At 57.4% G+C, this 27,982-nt stretch overlaps 1 protein-coding gene across 1 annotated transcript; it reads right to left on the bottom strand.

Moving 5' to 3' along the window:
• On the bottom strand, positions 1-27,466 carry KLHL26 (kelch like family member 26). The gene is made up of 3 exons (XM_058563805.1): positions 27,399-27,466; positions 4,272-4,448; positions 1-2,044 (listed from the first exon to the last, which is right to left on the bottom strand). The coding sequence occupies exons 2-3, from the start codon at positions 4,334-4,336 to the stop codon at positions 457-459; spliced, it is 1,653 nt and encodes a 550-aa protein (XP_058419788.1). The 5' UTR covers positions 4,337-4,448; positions 27,399-27,466; the 3' UTR covers positions 1-456.
• Between the last annotated feature and the right edge of the window lie 516 nt (positions 27,467-27,982).

Raw genomic sequence — 27,982 nt, 5'->3', positions numbered from 1 at the left:
TTACAGAGATTTGTGGTGCATTTATTTTAAAAAACACAGGCGCATAAACCTGGAGGGGGGTGAGTTGCATACCATGGATTTGGGATCACGTTAATCACGTTAATGAGCCCACATCTGAATGTCTGAGACGGCTGGGCTGTGGGAGGGGAGAGAAGCGGGGCAAAGCCACACAACACCACCCCAAAGAGCCCAGATTGCCACCCACGGACTAGGACAATGCACGACCAGGAAACCGCCTCGGGTGCAAGTTTGCTGCCATGACACGCCAGCCTTGTTGCTGGCAGGCAACCTCAGCCAGCGCTGAGCCCAGATCTGCTTCGGGAAGAAAGGAGGGACCTTATCAACAGGCAGACCCCGGGAGGCCAGCCCGGGAGAGGGGGGATCCGCGGTTCTCACTCAGACGTGGGCTCGCCAAGCCCCTCGTGGCGACAGTGGAGGCCATGCCAACCCCGGGGGCTACCTCCTGGTCCCGGCCCGGGGCAGCAGGACAGGGGCACAGGCGACGCCTGCAAAGGACTCTGGGAAGTGCAGGTCACGCTCCCACTCGTCTGTTTCGGTGTTGTACACCTGCACGATGCCTGTCACGTTGTTGAGACGCCAGTTGTAGCCCCCAACAATGTAGATCTTCCTGTCCAGCAGGCAGCAGCCGGCCTCCGACTGGCCGGCCCGCATGGGGCTCACGCTGGTCCACTGGTCCGTCTCAGGCACATAGTACTCTACGGCCAGCACGTCGAAGCAGCGGTCAACGTGGTCCATGCGACCCCCAAGGGCGTAGATACGGCCGCGGGCGCCCACCATGGCGTGGAGCACGCGGGGCTCGCTCATGGGCGCCTTGAACTCCCACTGGTCAGCTGCGGGGTCATAGCAGTGCAGCGCCTTCTTGTCCTCCACTGAGATGCCATAGCCGCCCGAGATGTAGAGGCGGCCCCCGGCCGTGGCGCCCGCGTGGCCCCACGTGCGGCGCTTCAGCGAGCAGGCATAGCCCCACTCGTTGCGCCGCGGGCAGTACCTCTCAACTGAGGCCAGGCTGCCAGCCCGATTGCGCCCACCCGTGGCATACACCATGCCACACAGCACGTTCAGCTGGAACTGGATGCGGCTCTCCTGCATGGCCTGCAGGCGCAGCCACCGGTTCAGGTGGGGGTCATAGCGGTAGCAGGCGTCCACTGCACCCTCGCCACTGCGGTACTGCAGGTGCTGGCCACCAGCCACGTACACGAAGTTGTCCAGTACGGCCACGCACGTGTGGCTGCAGCCCACTTCCATCTCTGTGAGCTCGCGGAAGTGGCGGGCGCCCGGCTCAGGCAGCTGGTACACCTTGCTGCTGACGGAGCGGTCGCTGTCGGTGTAGGGCGTGCCGCCAAAGGCAACTAGTGAGGGCACATCTGAGCGCACAACCGTGCGCGGAGACTGCATCTCATGCTGCCGGAAAGGCAGCACCTGGTAGTTGAAGGCCTCCAGCAGGTACTGGCGGCACAGCACATCCTCCACCATGATGTCCAGAGTCTGCACGCTATCCACCAGGTCCGACGACCGCATGAGCGGGAAGCGGATGTGGCAGAGCACATGGCTGGCGCGCAGCCGCCGGGCCGGGTCATGCTGCAGCCAGCGGATGGCAGCGCGGAACAGGTCGATCTCGGCGCAGCTCTGCAGCCGGTTGCTCTGCAGGAAGAAGATGAGGCGCTCCAGTGGCAGGTGCAGGAAGTCCTCCTCCTCGGCGATCTGCAGGAAGTGCCGGAAGGTGAAGGTGTCCACTGACTCCTTGAGCGAGGCCAGGCTGAAGGTGGTGGCCATGTGGCCGATGTTGAGGCAGGTCTCCACGCTCATGGCGGCCTTGAGGAACTCCTCGCACAGCTCCACCACAGGCAGCATCTGCAGGAACACAGCGGCACCCAGCACATCCTGCACGCAGTCCAGGTCCAGCGTCACCTCGGCACTGTAGGCAAAGTCAATGATGTGCCGCAGGCCGCGGGCCGACACACCCTTCAGCTCGATGACGTCCTGGCTCGCTTCCCTCATACCACCCGTGAACATGGCCCTGAAGGTGGGAGACATAGCATGTGGGCTCAGGGAGGCCAAGGGGCACTGTGGTTGGCCCAGACCAGCCTGGCCTCAGATACTGGGGTATGGGGTGAGGGGGGCCAGAGGGTCATTAAAGATGTTCAAAAAACAAAACAGAAAGATTTTGAATCCAGTCTAAACTATGCATCTTCCTACAAACAGCAGCTCCCCACTGTGCCCCTCCACAAGGGGCCCTGCCTAGCCTCACCCAGAAGCGTGCAGGCCTGGGGCCCAGCTGATTCGGAGGGTGGGAGCCGGGAGCCGCTCATGGCGGGGCGGGTGCAGCTGTGCAGAAGGAGACTACACCTTGGCTTTGGCTCCGGGGACAGCTCTCCAGCCATACCTTGGCACTTGGCCCTGGAAGACCACACCTGCAGAAAGCCGAGGAGATGAGGCCGAGACCCCGCAGGCACTAGCAGCACTGTCCACAGAGCCCAGCCCCTCAGCGGCACGCTCACCTGGGCAGGTGGCTCCACCTTCCCCAGCCTGGGTCTCAGCTGCTGTCACACAGGGATGGGGAGGGGGTGAGGGTCCCCAGGTGGGAGTGCCCATCAGGGGGCCCCACTGGGGTCATTGCCATCTCCAGAGAGAGGCCCAGGAGGTCAGGGAAGCCCCCCAAGAATGGCCCACAGGAGCCCCAGCCCACCATGAGACCCCCTGTGAGTGACTCAGCTGTCAGCTGTGCTGTCCTGCTCTGGCAAGTGGCACTAACGTGAGCACCAGTGGGAGACAAAGACCTGGGTCACAGCCCCCCCATGGCCTTCAGGGGCCCTCTACCGGGAAAAGGGGTGAGAACCCCAGCGCCCACTCAGAGCTTGTGGGAGGTTCTAGAAGATGGTGCAAGGCAGGCTCCTCTCACAGAGCAAGCTGGCATTTTATTATAACTGCGACTACTATCAGCATTCATCATGACGGCTGACCAAGGGGAGGGAACTTCGCTCATCCATTTGCCCAACAGATGCCCGCCCCCCAGCTGCACACCCACTGTGGGCTGGGCTCGGGCCCCTGAGCAGGAACAGCTGAGCTTGGTGCTGCTGCGGGGCCACCAGCTAACAACTACGCAACACTCCACGCCGCAGCGCCACAGAGCCTTCCAGAAGCAGCACTCTGCCATCCCCCCAGACACTGCCCCTTCTTGTCCCCACGAGTCCCATCAGCCCATCAAAGGCAGAGGCAGTCACAGCGACGGGAGGGAGCCTTGCCTTTTAAGGCCTTCCCGGCTGCAATGCCAGGGCAGAGGAGCCTTTAAAGGGCATTTCTGGCTGGGCTGGCCCGCCCGTCCCCAAATCCAGAATAAAAATAGAAGCGGCGCCCCAGATGGCTTGGCTGCTCCGACTCCCCAGAACGGCCTCGTTGAGCCCACAGAGTGGGCAGCCGGGGGGCGCACCAGGCAAGGCACCTGGGCTGGAGGAGCATGCAGCCCACGGTGCACACCTGGGCTGGGGTTCTGAGACGGCGGGCAGGGGCGCCTCTGCCACAGCTGGCGAAGCCAGGCTGGAGTACCACCGTCAGGGCGGGCCCCCAGCTCTCTGGTGGGGTCGCCACCTGGCAGGAGGAAGCTTGCCGGCTGGTCACCAAGGGAATGAGCGAGACCATCCCCAGCTCGTGACAGCCCCCAGCTGGCAAGGAGAATGGCTCCTGGCCCAGCACCCGGGGGCCCTCGTGCCCCCACCAAGCTGGGCACAGGGAAGGAACTTTTAGGAAAGGGCCTTGGTGGCAGACTGACCCGTATACCCAGCAAGCCTTCACCTGTCACATGGGTACTGGACTAGAGCATGCGCACATGGGGGCGCTGGCCTGTCCCTTGGCCTGAGTACAGGCGCTGTGAGGGCAGGGACCTGCGCCTGTCCTATCCCTGCTGGATCCCTGAGGCCTAGAACAGTGCCTGGCACACACTGGTATCAAATAAAGACTTAGAAGGAAAACCTGGAGGAGCCCCGCCACCACCCCCAGGGCGGAAGCTGCTAAATAGGAGCCCACTGGCCGCCTCTGACTCAATTCTCAGGCATATTCTGCTTGCTTGCACAATGTCCCCAAAAAGTTTGAATAAAGCTGCAAACCTGGAGAAACTTGCAGGTTTACTGGACATTTGGCCAACACCAGCTACTTTCACTCAGAGCCATCCCTGGCTGGCTGGTGCGGAGACGGCTGCCTCTTAGAAGGGCGGGCGCTTTCCAGCCTGCCCCTGGGGCCGCCCCACTCACCTGAAGTAGTCGCTGCAGGCGGCCAGGACCACCTTGTGTGCGTGGAAGGTCTCTCTGTTGATGGTGAGCATGACGTCCAGGAGCTGGCCCTGGGCGCGGAGGGTGGCCAGGCCCTGCAGGAGGCTGGTGCTGTGGCCAGGTGCCGAGAAGGTGCACTTGAGGGCTCCGTTCTTGTCGGCCAAGCTGCAAGACAGCAGAGGTGGGGGCGTGGCTCAGAGGCCTCAGGGCTGTCTGGTCTCCGCCCCAGACACTGGGCAGGCTCTGAAGGTGTCCCAGGCGTGGGCAAAATTGCCAGAACCAGCCCCAGAGAAGCAGAAACCAGACCTGAGTCCTGCTCACATCTGCCACCTGCCCACCAAGAGGCCTTGGCAGCAGACGCAGCCTCTCCACTTCCATTTGCCGCCTGTGAAACAGGAGGGGTTTCACATAGAACCGGAGGAGGTTACAATGACTCTTTTTTTGTTAAATTGAGGTGAGATTCACATAACATAAAATACACCATTTTAAAAAATCCAGTGGCATTTAGTACATTCACCATGTCGTGCAACCATCACCTCTATCTAGTTCCAGAACACTCCCATCACCCCAAAATCAAACTCCGTCCCCATGAGCAGTCAATCTCCATCCTCCCTCCCCCAGCCCCTGGCACCCATTGATCTGCTTTCTTTTTTTTTTTTCGTGAGGAAGATCAGCCCTGAGCTAACATCCATGCTAATCCTCCTCTTTTTGCTGAGGAAGACCAGCTGTGAGCTAACGTCTATTGCCAATCCTCCTCCTTTCCCCCTCCCCGCCAAAGCCCCAGTAGATAGTTGCATGTCATAGCTGCACATCCTTCTAGTTGCTGTATGTGGGATGCCACCTCAGCACGGCTGGACAAGCAGTGCATCGGTGCGCGCCCGGGATCCGAACCCGGGCCGCCAGTAGCGGAGCACGCGCACTTAACCACTAAGCCACGGAGCCGGCCCTGATATGCTTTCTGTCTCTGTGGATTCGCCTGTTCCAGACGTTTCATATAAATGGGATCACGCACTATGAGGCCTTTTGTGTCTGGCTTCTTTTACTCAGTATAATGTTTCTGAGGTTTATCCATGCTGTAACATGTGTCAGTGCTTCATTCCTTATTATGGCTGAGTAATATTCCACTGTGTGGATGGACCACAATTTCTTTTTCCCTTCATCCATCTGTGGACATTTGGGTTGCTTCCACTCCTCCCCTTTTTACAACTTTATTCCATTATTTTTCACTCTAAATGTGCCTTGTGAGCACTCATTTTGAGGTAGAGGACCCTCTGTGTCACATTGCTGTCCCCCATGCCCCAGCGAGCTGCCCCCACAGGTAAACCCATCTTCTCTCCCCTGCAAAGGGTGGAGCGGGATTAAGGGGCTGGCACAGAGCCCCAGTTCAGGTGTGAAGGAGGAACGACGACTTGCAGCTTCCCAGGCAGCACAGGCCCTGGGGATGGGGGTGTCACAAGCCAGCCGTCCACTGGGGAGCAGGGAGCACCACCTCCAGGAGGAGCCAGCCTTCAAGGCCCAGCCACACCAACACCTGCCCAGCCCACTTCTTGTGCCCAGCACCCCAGGGGAGGGCAGCCACACAACCACAAAGTCACTCTGGCCATTTTCAGAAGAATTTGGCTCTGGCCTGCAATCAGTGGCCATCCAGTCAAGGGGAAAGGCCTGTCCCACCTTCCATGGACAGGGAAACGGCAAGTGGCTTGTCCATAGCCCTGGAACTACAACAAGATGCAGCAGGATTTGAACCTGGGCCTGGGAAATAGCAGGCTACATGGGATCTTCCTGTTACCCTGTGGTCAATATGGGGCAAAGCATAGCAAATTGTGGGGAAGCCACAAAACCAAGAATATTTGCCCTAAGAAAATGAGTTTACCTGTGGCGGCAGCTTGCCAGGAAGAAGGGGACAAGTGAAGTAGAGAGCCCTGCACCTCAAAATGAGGATTCAGGAGGCAAAGGTCATTTTAGAATAAAAAATAAAGTTTTAGAAAGGAGAGAGGTGGAAACACCCAAATGACCATCAACGGATGAGTGGATAAACAAAATGTGCTGTATGCACACAATGGAATATTACTCAGTCATAAAAAAGGAATGACTCTGATTCGTGCTACAACGTGGAAGAACCTTTAAGACATTTTTATAAGTGAAAGAAGCTAGACACAAAAGGCCACATGTTTGCATGATGCACTTATACAAAACGTCCAGAACAGGCAAATCCAGAGACAGAAAGCAAATTGGTGGCTGCGAGGGGCTAGGGAGGGGGGATGGAGACTAACTGCTCAGGAAGACAGGGTTCCCTCTGGGGGGATGAAAATGTTCTGGAACTAGACAGAGGTAGTGGTTGCACAACACTGTAAAAGCACTAAATACCACTGAATTGTACACTTTAAAACGGTGAATTTTATGTTATGTGAATTTCACTTCAATAAAAAAACAAAACAAGGGCCAGCCCCGTGGCTTAGCGGTTAAGTGCGCGCGCTCCGCTGCTGGCAGTCCGGGTTCGGATCCCGGGCGCGCACCGACACACCGCTTCTCCGGCCATGCGGAGGCCGTGTCCCACATACAGCAACTAGAAGGATGTGCAGCTATGACATACAACTATCTACTGGGGCTTCAGGGAAAAAAAAAGTAGGAGGATTGGCAATAGATGTTAGCTCAGAGATGGTCTTCCTCAGCAAAAAGAGGAGGATTAGCACGGATGTTAGCTCAGGGCTGATCTTCCTCACAAAAAAAAAAAAAAACACGAAAAACAAAATGAAAGGACATCGAGCCTTCTCAGGTCCTGCATAAAACCCAGCCATGGCCGCCAGCACCTCACAGCATATGAGGCGCTCCGTGGTCCAGACCCTATGCCCCACTCATCCCCTCATCCCCTCCCCTCCAGCCCCTGTCCCCTTTGCTATTTCATCTCAGAAAACTTTCGTAGAGTGCCTCAATGAATGAATGGTTCAAAAGGCCCTAATACATCACTTCATCCTCCAAATACAACAGGAGGGGAACGTGCCAACAGCTCCAGGGTCAGGCCCCTGTGGGGTCAAGAAGCCCCCCAGGACTCTCCCGACCCACGCCCCACTCTGCCCTGGGCCAGGGCCACCCTCCCAAGCACTCTGCTCTCTCCCCACAGCCTCCAGCTCTCTAGAACTTGCTTTCCCATTCCTGGAACTGATGCCTGCCCGCAAATGAGGGCCAGGAATGTGGGCACCGGTCTTTCCAAGAAAGCAGAAGGAGAAAGGCTTCTCAGCCCCCACTGCCCACCAGCTCCCAAAGCACTCCCGGGAGTAAAAGAGCTGACACCAAGCACAGGCACACAGTCAGTGCTCAATCAACGCAGCCATTGCTAACAGGAGGTTCCCGAGCACACACAGGCCACCCACCTCAGTGGCCCTTCCAGAGAGCCTCAGGAAAGGGGGCTGAACCAATCAATGGGCAGAGGGGCTACAGGGCCCCAGGCGCTGACCACAGGCCTGCAAGGTGCTCAGGGTCCCAAAGGTGTGGGGACGTGGCATGGGGGGACACGGCCGGCACTTGGTAGAAAGGCTGCCTGTCCCTGGGAGGCAGGAACACACATGATTTGGAGCCCAGGGCCACAGTCATCTGGGCTGGCGATGCTAGGGTGCCTGGGGCTCTGGCAGCCAAACCCAGGGTTTGCCTGGAAGGTTGGGTGCACAGCCCTCCTAAAGGCCATGGAGCGAGGGAAGGAAAGGGGCCCAGGAGGACCCCAAGTCTCCAGCTCAGCCCCGTCGCCTCTCCCCACCAGGTGGAGGGGATGGCCACCTCATACAACCCCCTGCCTTCCCCGGCACGAGGCAGCCAGTGCCACTGCGTCCAGCCCATCCTGCCTGACCAGGCCACTGCTGTGACCCGAGTCTCTGCTCTTTCTGCTTGCCAAGACCCCACGATGGACCCAAGTTCTGAAGATCATTAAGAGAATGCCATTGGTTCCTGGACCCTGAGGATTCTAAGGGCCTCAAAGTGTGCCCACCTCAAAGGGCTGCCCTCCACTCTACAGCCCCTGCAGGGACGCCTCCAGGGACAGAGCCTCACTGTGTCCTCTCGTCAACACCCTACAACAGTCCTGCAGCTGCCTGCACCCTGCACAAGTCTCCAAGGACCCCACCCCCCACCCCACCTGCTTGCCTCATCGGCTTTGTCAGCCCCTCTTCCCTTTCTCGTGGGTGGGAGGACACAGCGTGAACGAGATGGAGTGGCCCTGCCCTCACCAGGCACACAGTCCAGGGAATGGGAACAAAAAGTGGTCAAATCGTCCAGAATCAGCCTCATGCTGCAGCTGTGAGCACCCCAGGGAGAGGGGACAGGAGCCGGGTGCAAAGGGGTACGGAGGCCAGAAAGTGAGGGTGTCCCCAACTTCTCCTCCCAGCCCTGCAGTTAGACAGCGACACCAGCCTTTCCCCTGGAGCAGAGGGCTTGGCTGCGTCCTGGGTGCTGGCCCCAAAGGCCTGGCTGCCACAACGGCCTGCCCTGGGAAGCCAACCCACTCCCTGCAGCCCTGCCTGGGGCCCCGCCTGCCTGACAGTGTGCAGAGCCACCTCCCCCACCACCACGGGCCCTCGTGCCTGGGGCTGCGTGCTCACCCTCTCTGTGCAGCACAGTGGCCTGGTGGTCAAGAACGGGGAGTGACCCCTCGGAGCCTCCCTCTCAGGGACGGGGGAGGGGAAGGCAGAGAAGAGATGAGTCTTGAACTTTACCATGCGGGTGAATTGCATGGCATTAAGACACAGACTTGGACTCAGCAGGTCCAAGCACTGGAGTGGACAGCACCAGCATGCCACTCTCAACACCAGGGTCCCCTAAGTCACCCAAACCCAGAGCCTGGCCCTGAGTGGAGTGTCTGGGGCTCAGGCCAGGACACAAAGGCTGGGAGATGCAGCTCAGTGAGACTCGCTCCTCCAGGAAGCCTGCCTGGGCTGCAGCACAGCCCTCGCCTCACAAGGCTCTGGCATCTGGTGCGATGAGCAGAGGGCAGGATTCCAACTCCTGCCCAGCCGTCGGCCAGCTGTGTGACTCAGGCACGTTCCCTTGTCTCTGGGTCTTCATTTTCTCAGCTGTCAAACGGGGCAGGCAGGAGCACAGATGTCACAGAGTTGTGGTGAGGCTCCCTGGCCCCAGTCACCTCTTGGGAAACGAGGGACCACAGACTGCCTACTTCCCTCAGCTTCCCTTTGGGCTAGGTAAGCAGCAAGGCCCGGTGGGGGGCTGCATCCCACCACCACCCCCCGTACGAGCCACTCATGTGCCCTCAAACCGGGCCAGGGGCTTGGAGACCTAAAGCTTGGAATCACCCAGTGTGCCAGCACATGGCAGATGCCAAGGGAGCCTGGCTAGCCTCTCCATGGACACCTCGCCTCACAGATTCTGTGCACAGGCCTGCCAGGCCTTTGCCATTTTGCTTTCAACTGGCCTCGTTTTTTCTTAGAAGTTCCTTGAATTGCGAGGCAAGAAGGGAGGACTTCCTGTGTTTCCTCTAAGCTCTGGGGACTGGCAGGCACGTGCACATTTTCACCAGAAGGAAGATTTCACACCAGGGGCAACTTCATCCTGGGACTGCTCAGTTCCTGCACATATATTTACTGTGGTCCCCCATATACAAAGAGCACCAAGAAATCAATACAAAGCCATCATGCTCACAGAAAGATGTACAAAGGATGTGGGCTGACGGTTCACAGGAAAGGAAGCACAGCTAGCTAGACAACCTAAGAGTCAGCCTCACTCACAATAAGAAAATTGCACTCACCAAGAAACTAGCCTCACCCCTCAGGTGGGCAGAGTCATCAGGCTGTCTGGCAGCAGACGCTCACGTCCGTTCCCAGTGGGAGTGTGAAGTAAGACAAACTCCAGGAAGGCAGTTTGGCAGACCTAGCAAAATTCTAAAGGCTCACATCCTCAAACCAGCAAGTCTACTTCTAGGATTTATCCGAGATATACTCACACATACAAGACGAGAGATGCAAAGGATATTCACCAAATACTGTTTCTAGGGGCCAAAGATGGGAAATGAGCTAAACGCCTTTCAAGGGGGTACACAGAATTATGGTACTTCCAACAAAGAGCTCCCTTCAGTTGAACGCAGAGGCCATACTCCTACGTGGGAGTTAGGATGCCCCGGCACAGGAATTCCAGCCAAGCCCACTGCGGGGCTGCTCACAGGCTGCAGGCTCAAGCTGCACTGGGCAGGGAGGAGGCAGCCCCTTTCTGTCCATGCCTCATCCTCCCCTAGGCCTCCTCCTCGTGCCCCCAGGAAGGCTCACAGCACCCCACAAGGCTGTTTCCTTCCTCTCATCTCACAGATGGGACAACCGGCCCTGAAACCCCCACCACTACCCTCACACACACCTTACACCCTCTGGGGAGCTCAGGGAGGAAGAGAAGCCAGCAGGGGCCAGAGTCCCCAGCCTGGATGGAGAGGCAGGCTTGGCTGGGCGGCGGTGGGCAGGAGGAGGAGGGAGGGCTGGGCCTGGGACCGATGACTAAGGGAAGGACCCATTACTCAGGCTGGCCCAGACAGGGGGCGGCCGGCGCGGTGGGGCCACGCGCCCCCAGGAAGGCGGCGGCGGCGGCAGCCCTGAGCCGGTCCGAGTCTCCAGACGGCCACCAGAGCCCTGGTCACCCGCACTGAGTCATCGGAGCCAATGCGTCAGCAGCCGGGTCAGGGCATCTCTGGAGGTCACTCTCTGCCGCCCCAGCTGCACCCTTGGCCTGGATCTGGCCTCTGAGGGGTCACATGTGGCCCCTGCAGGCCTGGCCTGGGCTTGGGACCATCCTGATCCCCTTCCCCCGCACCACGTCCCCCGAGCACTGTCATCGGGCACCCCTTTGCCAGGCCCAGGCCTGTGATGGACATGGGGACACGGCACTGCCTCCCTTGGGGTTTTCCCTGCATAGGGGCTGACATCCAGTAGGACTGGGTGGGATAAATGCCCCCAGGTGGCCCACTTGTAGCAGGATCCCCATCATCTCCTCGGGGTCCCCAGCCAGCTGAGCCCGTTACCCATGCTGTCAACGGCTCATCTCCCCTGCGTGGGCTCCTTCCCTCCCGCCTCTGGTCTTTCGTGGAGTCACCCTTCAAATACGCCATGGGCTGAAGTCCTCGCCTCAGGGTCTGCTTTGGAGGGGACCTAGCCCAAGGCAGGATGGCCAGGTGGGGGGAGGCCACAGACAGTGCAGAGCCACACCAAGTGCGGCCCTAGCACCTCTGTGACGGGGCCCTGTGGTGGAGGTGGGGGCTGCCTTGAGAGCAACACCCTGCGGGGTGGGCACTCCCCTCCTCCGCTCTCACCGGGCTGCTGGCCCTGGTCTCCACGGTCAGTTACCCAACCCTACAGGAGAGATCCGACGTCCCAGAACAGTTCTTTTCATTGGAATGTCCAAAAAAAAAAAGGAAAAAGCAAGAACAAGAAAGAATTTCATGGAAACATTTCTTTGGGGTTTTGTCAAGTCCTTTCCCACCCCCACATGGAGCCCAAAGCTCAGGCCAGAACAGAGTCTGACGGTATTGCCCCTTTAACATACTGTTCTGACATGCAAATTCCCTCACTTCCCCTTAAAACGGAGAGCACTTCCACTTTCAAAGCCAATTTTGGTTTTATTGTCCATGTGGCTCAACGGAGCACAGCAGCGCAGCACAGCTGGTTGGCTCGCGCCCCGGCTGATGCCGTACCAGGGAGCTCCAGGCCACTGGGCCCCAGGGTCCCGGGGTGCATCAGTGGGGAAAACGCTACCCTTTGGGAGACAGACCCAGAATGGAGGGGGGACAGAGACGTGGGGGGGGGGGACAGAGACCCAGAATGGAGGGAGAACAGAGACCCAGAGAGGGGGGACAGAGATGTGAGGGGGGGACAGAGACCCAGGGGGAGGGACAGAGACCCAGAATGGAGAGAGAACAGAGACGCAGAGGGGGAGACAGAGACCAGAGCGGGGGGACAGAGACCCAGAGAGAGGGGGACAGAGACCCAGAATGGAGGGAGAACAGAGACCCAGGGGGGAAGACAGAGTCCAGAGGGCAGGGACAGAGACCCGGGGTGGGGGGGGGGGGGACAGAGACGTGGGGGGGGACAGAGACCCAAGGGGAGGGACAGAGACCCAGAATGGAGGGAGGACTGAGACCCAGAATGGAGGGGGACAGAGACTCAGAGCAGGTGGGTGGGGAAGGGGGCTGAGGCCCCGGGAGGGAAGGACAGAGGCCCAGAGAGGGGGAACTCGGGCTCTAGAGCTACAGATGGAGTAGCTCTGGCAGCCCGCTGGTCCACCTCTCCGCCCTATTTCACATACTACCCTCCCCCTACCTCCTGTCCTCCAGCCAGACTGGAAACTTCTCTGCCTTCCCCCTCTCGCCCACCTCTGACCCTTCGCGAGGCAGGCCCACTGACGCAGCATGTGCCAGGCATGGCTCTTCACACGCAAGCTGATGAATCCCCCGCCAGGCTAGGAGGTCAGTGCAGCAAGTGTCCCCTTCATGATGGGGAAATCGAGGCCCAGCACAGCCCCTACGGCTGCGGGCAACTCCAGCGCTGGCTCCTACTTCTCACTATGCTGTAGTCTGCTGGCTCTGCCAAGGCCACAGTGCTGGCTCCTGGGCATGCAGCTCCATGGATAAAAGGTGCATCTGAGCCAGGGTCCCACAGGCCCCACAAAGGCAGACAACCCCGGAGCCACTGTTGCCATGGTTACCACAATATTTCACAGTTCCGGGTACTGTGCTCCCAGCCCAAAGGATAGAGTCACCATGTTCTGGCACCTCACACCGGCCCTCTAACGCTCCAGCGGACCAGCAGCCCCCACGCTCACGTCAGTGTGCTCTCTCTTGGGACTGCTCGCCTCCGAGGCCGGCCCCACCCTCCTCAACCCCAGGCGCAGCAGGCCCATTCCTGGGCCTACCCCTCCTGATAAGGGGCAGCTCCTGCCAAGATGCCTGCCTGCAGTTCTCTAACAAGGCTTGTTCCTGGGCTCCTGGGGAGGAACCAAAGATCAGGGCTTCTCGGTGGACAAGCGTGGAGCCCAGGAGCAGATGCAAGTCCCCATGGCAGTGTCCAGGCAGGCCTGGACACCAAACCACTGGCAGACCCAGGGGGAACAGAGACCCAGAGAGAGGGGGGCAGAGATAAAGACAGGGAAAAAGAGACACTGGGTGGGGGGGGGCACAGAGACCCAGAAAGAGGGAGGGACAGAGACCCAGGGAGGCGGGGGACAGAAGCCCAGAGAGAGAGAAGAAAACCTGGCCAAGGGCCCGGATCCCATGCCCCCCCGAGCCTGGTTTCTCTCCACAGGCATCAGCAGTTGTTTATTTCTCCCTCCTGATCATCATGCTTGTTATTCTCCTACATCTTCTGCAATAATTTAAAACAGGATGCCCAGCCTCAAGGCCAGCCTTTGCAGCCTGTGGACTGATCTGTGTGTGTCTCAGGAGGACAGGTGTCTCCTCCTTATCCCCTCCCTCCCATCCACTCTGCCTCCTCCAAGAGCCTTGGGCTGTAGACACGGCCAGGGCCCACTGCAGCCCACCCTGGGAGCACGCTGCCCGCAGAGACGCCCTCCCTGAGCTCTGTGAAGGAGCTCACGCTGCACTTGCCCGCCTCATCTTCCTCGTGGCATCACTATCAGGAGCCATCCCCCACGTGTACATCCTTGGCTCCTGTCTGTCTGTGCCTGCTGGACAGTGACAGGGCGACAGAAAAGAGAGGGTGTCAGGGAGTGCCTGGCAGGAGGTAACCATGCAACCTCGTGGCACCTGAGGCTGGCACCTCCTGAGAACCCCCATGTGACAGCCAGCCAGGCAGGCTGAGGGTCGAAAGGGCGGCAGGGCAGGCAGGTAGGTTCTGGAACCCGCATCACCTTGAAAGAACATCATCAATCCTGGCAAGGACCCAGTGAAGTGAGGCAAGCCGCTGCTCCTGTCCTGGAGAGGCAAACCCAGTGGGGTTGGGAGTACAGGCTGAGTCTACCTGGGCTGCATGTCACCAGCCCAACAATGAGACCCAGGCGAGCCCATCTCGAGGCCCGCCCGAGACCCCAGGGGCACAGGGCCTGGGGCGGGGTGGCCTCGCTCAGTGCCCACTACACACAAGGCAGGGCCAGCTCGGCGGTCCTGCTCTGCTGTGAAAGGGACAAACCGCACGGATCCCTGTGCTCCCCAAATACTGACTGGGTCACAGTGGTGCACTCTGCGGACACAGCCTGTCCTCACGCCAATGGAAGGCAACGTCAGACCCCGTCACTCCCTTGCTTAAGCACCCCCCACGGCTCTCCACTGTGAGCCTCTCCTCACTCTTCAGGGACCACTGCTGTGAGCCCAGTGCCCCTCAAGCCAGTCCGTGACCTCCTGCCTGGGCAGTGCACCCTCACTCTAGCCTCTGACCAATGCCCTTGACAGTCCAGGGTGCATGGGGGTCTGGCCATTGCTGATGGACAGGAGGACCCTGTGGACAGCGTGCACCCAATCCCAGACCTGCCCAACTCTAGCCACTTCTCAAGGCTGGAAGAAGGAAAGAGGACACCCAGACCTCACTTCCCTCGTCAGCAGCAAGCTCCGCCTCCATGATACCCCCGCCCCTCCCCATCCTGGTGAGTGAGCACCCACTCCATGCAGGGCTGTGGACTGGGCAGGTGCAGACCTGGCTCCCAGCTCACCTCTCAGTGGACAGCCTGGAAAGGGGGATACCACTATCACCACCAATTTACAGACGGGTACACTGAGGCACACAGGTTCAGGCACCCACCCAAGGCCACTCAGCACACAAGGGGCCTGGCCGGTGTCGGCCTCTTCATAGCCCCAGGTGGGTGGACCTCATGATCACCGTGATGCAGATGGGGAGACTAAGGCTGGGAGAGCTAAGATTGCTCACGAGGGGCACCAAGTTGGGAGGTGGACTTGGAGCTGGACAGCAGGAAGGGCAGGACGTGGTTCCTCAGCACAGGCCAGGGCAAGGGTGTGGACTGTCCCACTGACCCTCCAGTTGCTCCGAGTGAGGTAACCCCACCCTGCAGGGTCACACTAGGAGAGCCTTCCCAGGTTCCCATGCTTCTCTGACCCCCGACCTGGCTTTATTTTTCTTCCCTGCTTATCGCTCTGTCTAGCACACCATCTGTCTCTTCCCAGTCTGTCTCCCCAAGGCTGAAACGGTGATCCCAGCCTCACCGGGGCAGGGCTGGGTGGGTTCTGTCTCCTGCTGTTTCTGGCACCTGGCACCATGCCCAGCATGTGCTCAGAGCTCAGACATGCTTGTCAATTGGATAGTTGGATGGGTGGGTGCGTGAGTGGATGATGGATGGATAGAGGGATAATGGATAGATGAACAGATGGATGTTGAACGGATGAATGGATGGGTGGGTGGATGGATGGACGATAGATGGATGGATGCACAAATGGGTAGGTGGTGGGTGGACGGATGGGTGGATGGACGGATGGGTGGATGAGTGGGTAGATAGCTGGGTGGGTGGGTGAATGGATGGGTGGCAAGCGGATGGCTGCTAGGTGGCAACACTGGCTGGAGCCTGACTTATATCTCTGCTTGCTGCACATATCTGCTGCATGTATCTGCTCTGTTCACCCCCTCCATGTGACCTCCTGGTCCAAGTCCTGGGACTGAGTATGTTATCCTTTGACTGGGCTCAACCAGGAAGCCCTTGGCAGGATTCTATCTGGGATGTCTGACCTCTACACTTCGCTCATGCTGTTTCCCACATTGAAGGGCTGACTTCTCCTGCACCCCACTGACCCTCCTCCCTATGCCACACTCCCAGGTCCACCAGCTCCTCCATGCTCCTTTGCCACCTGCACCTCTGAGCCTTCTCGAAGTAGAAGGTCTCCCCCGTGGCCTCACTTGCCCTCAAGGCCCAGCCAGGGTTCCCCACAGGCTCCCTTGCCCCTCAAAGCCCAGCCGGGGCTCCCATGCCAGGAGTGGCAGGAGCAGACTAGATGGCAGGTCTCAGTCTGAGGCTTCACCTGTTTCATTCTCATCCACTGATGCGAGGCTGATCCCAATAAGAGCCCATCCCCCCACATTATCCCCGCTATACTGGGCTTGGAGATGGGGCCACTTGACTGAGAAAAACCCCTTCACTCTGCAGATCAGGCAAGTAGGTGCATGATCACACAGCCCTAGAGCACCACTCGAAAACGCAGTGAGATTCCAGCACTGCCAAATTCCAGTATCTGCGGGCCCAGCCTGGCTGTCTCCCCTGCTAGGGCAGGTGTTGAGGCCCCGAAAGGGACAGTTCTGATGAACAGCATGTGCTCACGCCCTGTGGTGCTAGGCCAGACGGAGGCAGATACAGACGTGGGGATGGCTCAGCTGGGCCCTTCCAACAGCAGCATAAAATAAGGTATCAGAAGGGGCCTGTCAAGAATATCTTCATTTTAGGAGGTACCAACATCCTTTCCTTCTTCTGATAAGGGCCCCGTTTTCCTCAGGGAACTTCCTATTCTTCACTCTCAGCCCCAGCGACAGGGATCAGGAGACTCCATCCCTGGGCTGGAAAGGGAGACTCATGACCTAGCCTGGCTAACCAGAGTCTCCCAGGCCCACAGCCATGCTGATTGGTCCCAGGATGGGAGTGTGACCCATCTTATCCAATCAGAGCCTTCCCTGGGACTTTTGCTGGAGCTCCCAGGACGGAGACTCGCCTTCCCTCTGGATGGTCACCTTGCCCAGCCAAGAGGAAAGGCAGAGCTGAGACGGGAGTCACAGATTGCAAGGGAATCATCTGAGCCCTGAATCCCAACGTACCTAAAACTCTCCCTGAACTTTTTTTTTAATGTGAATAATGAACCCTTATTTTTTAACTGAAGGCAGTAAGTTGAGTTTCTAGTTCTCATAACCAAAGGGGGCCTTCAATGTCAGAAGCCTCAGATCCAGGGCTCCCATCCACCACATTCCAGAGGAGCCTCTGGAAAAACCACAGTGGAGTTAATGCTTCTCCAGCTGCCACCTCTCCCTGCACTGCACACAGGCTTCCTACTCCGGGGGACAGGGGGGCGGGGGGCACAAGGAAGCCATGCTGGGAGATCTGCGGGGAGAGGGCAGTGGCTGTACTCAGCCTGAGCCCCGCCTGCCTGTGACAAGACAGTCAGCTCCCTGTGAAAGGTCAGCAAGCTACTCACACCCCCCACCTCGAAAGTTCAGCAACTCTAAATGCTAAAATGCTGGAAGCATGCCTAAGGCTCAAGCTGCAGGGCAGCCGATGCCATCAGCCTCAGCAAGGAAAACACCACCAATCGTTTATGCAAGTGACTCACGTGGAGCATAAACATTTGCGTGCTCCCAACCGCCCTGCCTTACGGGCACATGGGCAGGCTGCAATTACCTCCTCCCGTGACAGAAGGCGGGAGAAAAGAGAGCGAGCGAGAGCCCTCCTGGGATAGACCAGACTTCACCAAGGCAAGCACAGGGTCATGACTTTAACTACAGTCCTGCAAGTTTTCCATGTGGAGGCTGCCTTCAGGGTTCTCAGTGGGGCTCCCTTACATGCCTGTTACCTCTTGGGCACCTCACCACCCCCTAAACCCAGCCTCGGGAGAGTGCTCCACTCTCAGCTGGGGTTACAGAAGATTCCAGGTGATCACATCTCTCTGCTCCTGCTTCCTTCGGCAGACTGCTTCAAATTCTAACATCCCATTGAGAGGAGAGCTCTCCGGATATCCAGCCCAGCCCACTCCCGCCCGCCCCGATCACGTCTCTGACCCCTGTGGAATTTCGCAGTTGTGGCGTCAGAAAACATCTTCAGCCTGATCCTCGGGTGACCCCCCCCCCAGGCCTGTAAAAGCCCAAAGGTCCACTCTTCAAGATTTCCTCCAGGCCAAGCGTGTTCAATTCCGGAAGCTGCTTCCCTCACAGGAAAGGTCTGTGATTCCCCGAAGGTGCTGGTTACTTCCTCCCAAATCACAATATTTTCAGTGTGCGGCAAGGTAGTGCAGGGAAGAGATCAGCCACTCGGCTGCTTGGCAAGGGGTCTGAAATCACGCTGGATGCACCCCAAAACCCGCTCTGCAGAGGAGGAATGCTAGGGAAAGGTTCTCCCGCCCGTGGGGGGCGAGTTCTGTGAATCCTGAGGAACTCTCTCTGGAGAGAAATGGAAAGGGGCGGGGGAGGAGGAAGGGACTAGAGACGCAGGGTTAACAAGTGTTAAGAGCTCGCCTGCACAGCTACGGAGCGGCTACCACAGGAGGAGGGCGGGTCTGCCTCGGTGGGGACCCAGCGGTCCTGGCCCCCACTTCCCACTGCAGGCAGCTGGACAGGGAGAGCGGCAGGCCATTTCCCGTCTTCAACACACAGCCCTAAGATCCTGTTGGTTAACTAAATGATGCACACGCAAAGGGTACCGTTCACTGGCTTCTCTCTAACGGGGCTGATTCACTGACAACACGCCTGTGATTTTCTGTTTCTCCATCTGGCCCCCGTGATTAAGGAGGAGAAGGTTGACCCTTGCCCGGTAGGGCCGTGGAGGACTGTTCCAAAAGCCTCTAGGTCAGGCCAGTCCCCTCGCAAACCCATCACAGACCATGTCTGAGGTATTTGCTGGATCGAATCAGAGTCACCACGGTGAAGCCCTGCCCTCGGGGAGAGCACATTCTAGGGGACACAAGGCCTTGAGTACACAGAACGTACCATGAGCACAGGGCAGAGGGGCAGGAGAGGGGCTGCGGTGGACAGAGCAGCCAGGCCACAAGGAGGCAACGCTGGAGCCGTGCAAAGCACTGGGACAGGACATTCCAGCCAAGGGAGAGCCGGGTCACAGGCCCAGGAGGGGTGCTGTCACGCTGTTGGAGACCAGCCAGGCTGCAGAAGCACGGGGGGCCTCCTGGGGGGTCAGGGCCTCATTGTGGGGACTGGGAGGCTCATGTAGAGAAGTGGCTTTTATTCTGAGAATAAGGAAGCCCCTGACAGGTGTCAGGCGGGGGAGCGGCATGGTCTGATGCCTGCCTTGGGAGGTCCCACCAGCTGGAGGAGGGGGCCGGTGGCTGGGAGGGCAAGAGCTGATGGCAGCTCAGAGCCGGGATGAAGAGGAGGTGCAAGGGGCAGACAGAGATGCGGCTCAAAAGTGAAACCAACTCGACCTTCCAACAGACGAGAGGAGGAGAGAGAAAATAAGCCTGTGTGGTGTACGTGGGGAGCACTCTCAAGGCGAAGCTCAGAGTTGGTGGGTGGAATCAAACGGGGGAGACCTCAGGACCTAGGCCTTTTCTCAGGAGGAAGGACATTCCTGGGACCATTCCTGCATGCTGGAAGACCTGAGGCCCTTGAGCAAGGAGAGGCATGACAGCTTTCTGGAACAGAGGCAGGACTGCGAGCCCTCCAAGACAGATGACCACCTCTGCCCCCATCTCCACTAGATGCTCAAAGGCAGCTGCAGCCTCTCAGGCCAAGTGAGGCTTTGCCTCCCCTGCCCGTCCACCTGCTCACTGGGTCCTCCTGCAGCACTCACCCCTCAGTGCAGCAGAAACCTGAGAGCCAGTGACTCCCTGCCCAGCCCCACAAGCGGTCAGCATGTTGCACAAGTTCAACTTCAAATCTTCCCCAAACCCAAGCCTGCCTCACCATCTCCACGGCCCCTACCTTGGTCCAGGTCCCTCATTTCTCGCCAGAGGGATCCTTCCAAAACACAACGGAGGTGCCCATGCATTCAAACCCTGCACTGGCTCCCAGGCCTGCAGCCTTCCTGCCTCCTCCCTCCCACCCTCTCCGGCTCCTCTCTGCCCTACTGAGCCCTGAAAAGCCAGGCTCCTGCCTCTTGAGAACCTGCACACGCCCAGAAAATATTCTACTACTAGAGACCCCCTTCCCCCAGCCAATGACACTAACCTTCAGACTCACTCCACCTCATTCGAGAGGAGGCTCTCAGAACCTTCCGGAGAAGGCGAGAAGGCGGAAACCTCCACCTGGGCTTTGGGATCATTGCTGGCAACCATGGGGAAATGACTGCACGGCTGTCTCACTAACTCCCTGCCGGCGTGTCGGAGTCCCGCAGGCAGGGTCCGTCTGTCCTGGGTCCACACACACAGCACTAAGCGCAGCGGCAGGCACACAGGAGGCACAAGACAGCCACCAGGGGAAGAGAAAGGTGTCCAATGAGTCCCATCCACAGGAGAAAGGAGCTGGGATGCCAGGATGTCACCCACATCGGTGAATTGTTTCTCTCTGGGCCCTTCCTCCTCCTCCTCCCCTCCCTCCCCCTCCCCCAGGGCCTTCAACCACAAGTCTGAAATATCCCCTAAGACAAAAGGGTGGGAGTACAGAGACAGCCCCACTTTTAAAGTGTCTAGGGGGACACGCACGTAAACTTCCAGACCTGGCCTCACTCAGCTCTCCCGTGTGGATCGGCAATAAAAAATACCTGCCTAAGGAAAGTGGGATGACACATCGAGTGGGCTCCCTGGAGAAGGCACGATGATAGCGGAGGCTAATAAAACCTTTCTACCCCAGTAACTACGGGCAACTACAAGAAGGCCGTCCCCAGGGGTCGCAGCTACTGGGTGGAAACAATCCAGCTGTGAGACAATCACGCTGCACAATTCGGGGTGAAGTGTGCAGTTTTCAGAGTAATTTCACATCATGAGCTCGAGGGACCCCGCAGGCCAGTAGGTTAGGAAAGTAACGCCTCACTACCCCAGGAGGAGCTGAGCTGACAGCCTGGCCCCCGAGCACCTCCAGCCCAGCACTCCCTCCAGCTTGCTGCAGACTCAACTAGCCCCACTCCAACACTTGGCCAGCCGCACCCAGCTTACACTCTGCACTCTGTTCCCGGGCACCAGACTCACATGGCGACATCTGCCTTCTTGATAATACAGAAGTGGCTCAGACTTGACACGTTCCATACTCCCACTGCCCCTGCCACTTTCCCACTCACGGCCACCAAGTAATGCTGCCACTGTCCTCCCAACTACTCAGGCCAATTGCCATAGACTGAATGTCTGTGTACCCTCAAAACTCATATGTTGAAACTTAACCCCCAATGTGATGGTATTAGGAGGCGGGGCCTTTGGGACATGATTAGGTCATGAGGGCGGAGCCCTGATAATGGGATTAGTGCCCTTATAAAGGGCCTCCAGAAAGCTCCCTAGACCCTCCTATCCTGTGTGGACACAGCAAGAAGACACATGAACCAGGAAGTGGCCTCACCATACACCCAATCTGCCAGCACCTTGATCTTGGACTTCCAGACTCCAGAACTGTGAGAAATACATTTCTGTTATTTATAAGCCTCCCAGTCTATGGTATTCTGTTACAGCAGCCCAAATGGACTAAGACAGCAACTTCCTCTTTTCCCCACCTGCCACACTGACTCGTTGGCAAGACCTGCCAACACCCTATGATCCCCTCTAGGCCCACACAGGCACAGTGGACAGAACGATGACAGTGTCGGGACCACAGGGCAACGTCACCACGTCCACAGTAACACTAACACACACACATGTGAGGAGCTGGGCACCCTCTGAGCATGCCCTCACCCCAGCTCGCTTCTTCCCAGCTACCCTGCCCAGTGCGCTCGGGGTCCCACTTCCCAGATGAGAAATCTAACACACGGAGGGTTACAGACATGCCCAAGGTGTGCAATGAGGATGAGGGGCTGCCTGCTCACCAGAAGGAGGGACCACAGACACATGGGTCTGATGAGGCACCTGATGCTGCCCAATCTCCCGGAATTCCCGCCAGAAGGAGACAAGTCCCCATGTCTGATGGGTGAAATCCAGCCTCTCCTCCCGGCTGAAAAGAGGACAAGGCCAGAGGAACAAAAGCCTTCTCAGGAGGCCAAATCGTCCCCCAGTCTTTCACACAGAGGTTGGGGTTGAACTCGTCCAGAACCTCGGGGCTTAGTGAAGACAATCTCGGGTGCAGCCAGAGAGGGCTGGTTAAGAAAGTTTAAACAAACAAAGACCACCAAGCCAGGAGCAGACGCCTCGGCTGAACTGTGCCAAACCCACTCACGCTGCGTCCCGGCCATGACTTCGCACGGAAACACCTGTGGCCGGCGTGTCCCTCACTCAGATACCCCCACCCCACCCCCCAAGAGCAGTGTGAGTCAGTGAGCCTGGGCCCCATCCAGACACCTTTAGGGAAGATGGGCCGAGGAGCAAGGATGCCAAAGCCCCAACGTCTGAAGAGTCTCCATGGAAAGAAGGTTCCTCCGGAATTCGGCCGGCCGGGTACCTCACAGCGATGGAATTTTAGCTGGGGAGGTGCGACTCTCCGGAGAATTCCACCTCCCCCTCCCAACAACCCGCATGGCCGCAAACCTCCTTTCCCTCCAGAAGCCTGGACCCAGCGGAGGGCCCGAGGTGGAAGTGGGAGGGGGCTCGCTGGAAAACAAGTGTCTTTTGTGTGAGCCAGCCTGCAGCTAGGACCCCACCTCCCCTCCACAAGCCCCGGCCGGCCGCAGAGACGGCCACGCTCCATCCATCCCACCCCAGAGGTCCCATTCAGTCATTAACGACCATCTCTACTAGGCAACGGGTTTTTTGTTGATCCCTTGAGATAGGAAAGAAGGAGAATAAGCTTTTCTCTTTCTTTTTTCCACGTTGGTTGCAGAAAAGAGAAGTTGGAACAAACATGTTATGTAACGCTGGGGCCAGTTGGGGGGGTGGGGGAACACAGTTCCTCCTGAGGACAATTTCTTGAGTTGTGGGACTGCTGGAAGGGCCAAGGGGAAGACAGGAACCATCCCCACCCCTGGCCAAATGACAAACCCTAAGTGGGACAAAAAGGCAGATGCAGGCCCTGCCTGGCAGGCTGAAAAACCAGCCTCAGAGACAAGGTCAGCCTCCCCACAGCCTTCGACAGCCCCACAAGCCTCCCCAAGAAGGTAAGGGGCCGACCCAATCCCATACTAGGGACTTTCCACCCACCATATGGCAAGCCCTAGAGAGCTTTTCCACACCCCATCCATCCATCCCTTCCTTCCTCCCTCCCTCCCGGCCATATTTCTTGAACACTTACTTCCTCTATGTGGCCCGAGCTCCAGGCATATAAGATGACACAAGACAGACATGCTCTCTACCCTCAAGGCATTTCCACAAACAAACACACCAAGAAAGGCTGGGTGATGACAGCTCGATCAAGGACACACAATAGCCACGTGATCCAGCAATTCTGCTCCTGGTATAGACCCCAAAGAACTGAACACAGGTGTTCAGACAAAAACTTGTGCACACACGTTCACAGCAGCACTAATCACAATCACCAAAAGGTGGAACCAACCTAACTGTCCATCAGCTGGTGAATGGATAAACAAAATGTGGTGTGTCCACAAAATGGCATATTATGCAGTCATAAAAAGGAATGAAGTACTGATACACACTATAATGTGGATGAACCTCGGAAACATCATGTGAATGATGAAGCTCATTATGTGAGTGAAAGAAGCCTGACACAAAAGGTCACATATCGTATGATTCTATTTATCAAACAGATAAATTTATAGAGACAGAAAGTAGATAAGTGGTTGCTAGGGGCTAGGGGAGGGGAAATAGGGAGTGACCGCTCACGGCTACAGGATTTCCTTTTGGGGTGATGAAATGCTTTGGAACTAGATAGAGGTGATAGTTGCACAACTCTGTGAATGTACTAAATGCCACTGAATTGTACACTTTAAATGGGTGAATTTTATGTTATATAAGTTTCACTTCAAAAAAACAACAAGGTAACGAAAAAAAGTATTCTGGGGGCAAGTTGAGCTCGGGAGGCAGGAGGCTGTGAGAGACCATGACCTTGGCATGTGGAAGGATGAAGAGGAATGAGTCATAGGCAGGTTGCGTACCGGGTCTGGCTGGCCCGTTTGGAATAAACGACGGAACGAATAAATGAACAATGCTACAAAGGCCTCTACATCTGAAAAGGATCCTTGGGAGAATATTGTGTACCACAATCTGCATCAAAACCTGGTCCTCTTTCTGTTTGCTCCATTTTGCCATATTAGAGAAACTCAGCCCTCTTCCCACACTAGCACTACAGGAATAAGATGGCCCCATCAGTTGCTCCAGACAACAATGACTGTTCACTGGGATGGAGGGAAGGGGGCAAATGGGCATCTCAGGGATGGGGAAGATGTCTTTTAAGAAAGTGCCTCTGGGGGCTGGCCCCCTGGTGTAGCGGTTAAGTGCACGTGCTCCGCTGCTGGCAGCCCAGGTTCGGATCCCAGGCATGCACTGAGGCACCACTTGTCAGGCCATGCTGTGGTGGCATCCCCTATAAAGCAGAGGAAGATAGGCACAGATGTTAGCCTAGGGCCAGCCTTCCTCAGAAAAAAGAGGAGGATTGGCATGGATGTTAGCTTAGGGCCAATCTTCCTCAAAAAAAAAAATAAAGTGCCTCCATTTAGAAAAGATGTCTTAGATATGACACCAAAAGCATGATCCGTAAAAGAACATTGGACCTCGGGGCCAGCCCCGTGGCTTAGCGGTTAAGTGCACGCGCTCCGCTACCGACAGCCCGGGTTCGGATCCCGGGCGCGCACCAACACACCACTTCTCCGGCCATGCTGAGGCCGCATCCCACATACAGCAACTAGAAGGATGTGCAGCTATGACATACAACTATCTACTGGGGCTTTGGGGGAAAAAAAAAGGAAAGAGGACTGCCAATAAATGTTAGCTCAGAGCCGGTCTTCCTCAGCAAAAAGAGGAAGATTAGCACAGATGTTAGCTCAGGGCTGATCTTCCTCACACACACACACACACACACACACACACACACACACACACAAAAAAGAACATTGGACCTCATCAAAATGATACACCTCTGCCCTGTGAAAAGTATCATTAAGAAAATGAAAAGACAAGCCAGAGACTGGGAGAAAATATTTGCAAATCATATATCTGACAAAGGACTTGTTTCCAAAACATATAAAGAACTCTCAAAACTCAAGAAGAAGACAACTCAATTTAAAAATTTACCAAAGATATGAATAGCCAGGGAGACCATGAAAAAATGCCCAACATCACTAGTTATTAGGGAAATGCAAATTAAAACCCAAATAAGATAACAGCACATACTTAGAATGGCTAATATTAAAGACTGGCCATATCAAGTGTTGGCAAGAACAGGGAGCAACTGGAACTCTCGTACATTGCTGTTGGGAATGTAAAACGGCGCAACCACTCTGGAAAACAGCTTGGCGGTTTCTTAAAAAGTTAAACCTACGCCTACCATAGGACCCAGTCATTCCATCCTAGGTATGTACTCAGGAGGATGAAAGTATATGTCCACCTGAAGACGCATACCCAGATGTTCACAGCAACTTTATTTTTAATTGTCAAAACAGAAACAACCCAAGCACCCATCAACCACTAAATAGATAAACTGCATCCATCCATACAATGGCATACCACTCAGCAGTGAAAAAGCATGAACTTTTGATACTTGCGACGACATGGATGAACTTCAAAAACATTTTGTTAAAGGAAAGAAGCTGGACACAAGAAGCTACATATTGTATGATCCCCCTCATATAAAATTTCTAAAAAGTCATTAACTATAGAGAGAGAAGGCAGATCAGGGTGTGCCTGGGGCCAGAGGTGGGAGTGGGGTTGACCACAAAGGGGCTGGAGGGAACTCTTGGGGTGATGGACGCATTCTAAAAGACTGGATTGTGGTCACGGGTGCACAACTCCATAAATGTATTAAAACTCAATGCACTGTCCAGCTAAAATGAGTGAATTGTATGGTAAGTAATTAACTATACCTCACCCTTGCCCCAGGTTATCCCATCACAAGACAGGGACCTAGGGTTTGCTGCCCCTTCTTGCTTGTCCCTTACATGCCACTTCATGCCTGGTCACCAAGCCCTGCCCAGTCTACCCCTGAATGTCTCCCCAAACCCTCTGATCTCTCCTTGCTCCCCACTGCAGGCCTCCAAAGCCCAACTCACCCACCAGGGCCCTCAGGCTTTTCCTAGCAGCACCAGCCTGGGTTCCTACAACAAGGACTGACTCCACAGCACATGAGTATCAACCAATTTCATCATTTATCACACTGAGTGAAATCATTTGCTCCCGTAAGCTTACCAGCAAGGAAGAGCCCAAATTTCCTCCTTGGCCAGCCGAGGATGGCAGGCTGTCCTGGGGGGCTGAGAGGGGAGGGTCTGGGCCATGCCGGCCTCATACAATAGGAAGAGGGAGGGAGGGTGTGCTCCATAAGGCAGGTGTTCTTCCCCTCAGAGAACCCAGAACACCACATATAAAGACCTACAATTTTTATGCCAATCTGGGGTTTAAGCAACCAGTCTCAGGGCTCGGCCAAAGGGAAAAGGGGCCTCTCTCTGACCAAAGGGGGAGTGAATTCTGCCCCCTTGGTCTGAGGGCCAGACCTTGCTTCAAGTTCTTTAACCTGAGAAGCAGGAAGTTGAACCCAGAGATGGGAGGGAGAAGCCTGAGGGAGGGATCCTTCCCTTGTTTTCTTTAGACTTTCAGGGCTCTCTCACCATCCTCAGGCTCCTGAAGACCCACCCTAGCCTCTCAGGACCCCTGCAATCCCCCAGGTCCCCCAGACCCCTCTCTGCCGATCCGGACTCACTGGGACCCCCAGGACCCCTCAGCCTCCCCCTCTCAGGTTCTCCCAGGCCCTCAGGCCTCTTTCAGGCCTTCAGATTCATTTGAGCCCTCTACCCCCAGCCTCCCACGGTCCTCACTCCTCCCAGGTCCCCTCAGCATGCCTTCAGGACCAGGATCACCTTTAGACACCTTAGGGTCTTTCAGCACCCCCCCAGGAAGCCTTGTGCCTCAGCCCCTCCAAGCTCCCCTCAGTGCCCTCCTCAGAGCCCGCAGGAGAGCCTTAACAACCTCAAGACTGCCCATGGCCCCTGCTCAGGCCCTCTCTGCATCCCCGACCCCTAGGCATCCTCAGTTCCCCCATGGCCCCATCACAGGTAGCAGCCCCTGGTTTCCCTTCAGACCTACATGCCCCTCAACGCCCCCTCAGATCCCTAGGGGTGCATGCAGGCGCCTCAGTAGCCCTCGTCCCTCCAGTACTCCACGGCCCCCTAAAGCCCGCAGTCCCCCGGAAAGACCCTCGAACCGGCCCAGGCCGATCCCCAGCCCCTCAGAACCGCAGGACTCCCCACAGGTCACCCCGGCCCCAGGGCAGGAACGGGCCCACTCTGTTGGCCGGGTCTCACCTGCTCGGGCGCTCAGGGCCCGAGCCCGCGCCGAAGCCGCCGCCACCAGCGCCACCGCCGGCACCGGACTCCGCCATCTTCCCGCCGCCACCGCTGCGCGTTCGAGTGACGGGAGCCGCGCGCGCCGGCCCAGGAGACGGAGACGCGGGGCGAGAGGCGGGGGCCTGCTCGGCTGAGGGGCGGGACCCTGGGCGGTGGGCGGGGGCCGAGCCTGAGGGGCGGGGCCTGTTGTTGGGCGGGGCCGAGCGAAGGCAGGGGCCAGCTCTACTGACGGGAGGGGAGGGGCGGGGCCTGGGGGTGAGGGGAGGGGCCGATTCTGAGGGAGGGGAGGGTCCTGTCGGGGAGGGGGCGGAGTCTGTGAGTGGGTGGAGCCAGGCAGGGGCCCGTTCAGCTGAGAGGAGAGGGTGGGAAGGCCTGGAGCGAGTGGTGGAGTCTGGGACGAGGGGCAGGGTCGGGTCTGAGGAGGGGCAGGGGATTGGCGAGACAGGGCGGAGGGGAGGGGGCATGGTCTATGGAGGGGGCGGGGACTGGCCCAAGAAAGGGCGGGGCAAAGGCAGCGGGCGAGGTGGGGGCGTGGCCCGTGA

This window comes from Diceros bicornis, chromosome 20, assembly GCF_020826845.1.
Source record: "Diceros bicornis minor isolate mBicDic1 chromosome 20, mDicBic1.mat.cur, whole genome shotgun sequence".
NCBI lineage: Eukaryota > Metazoa > Chordata > Mammalia > Perissodactyla > Rhinocerotidae > Diceros > Diceros bicornis.
Note: the sequence above shows the minus strand (reverse complement) of the source record. Positions and strands in the feature narration are given on the sequence as shown.

Coding starts and splice junctions, on each gene's coding strand:
- KLHL26 (XM_058563805.1), bottom strand. CDS start 4,336: ATGCTCACCATCAACAGAGAGACCTTCCACGCACACAAGGTGGTCCTG. Junction 2,045..4,271: donor CTGGCCGCCTGCAGCGACTA/CTTCAGGTGAGT, acceptor TATGTCTCCCAC/CTTCAGGGCCATGTTCACGG.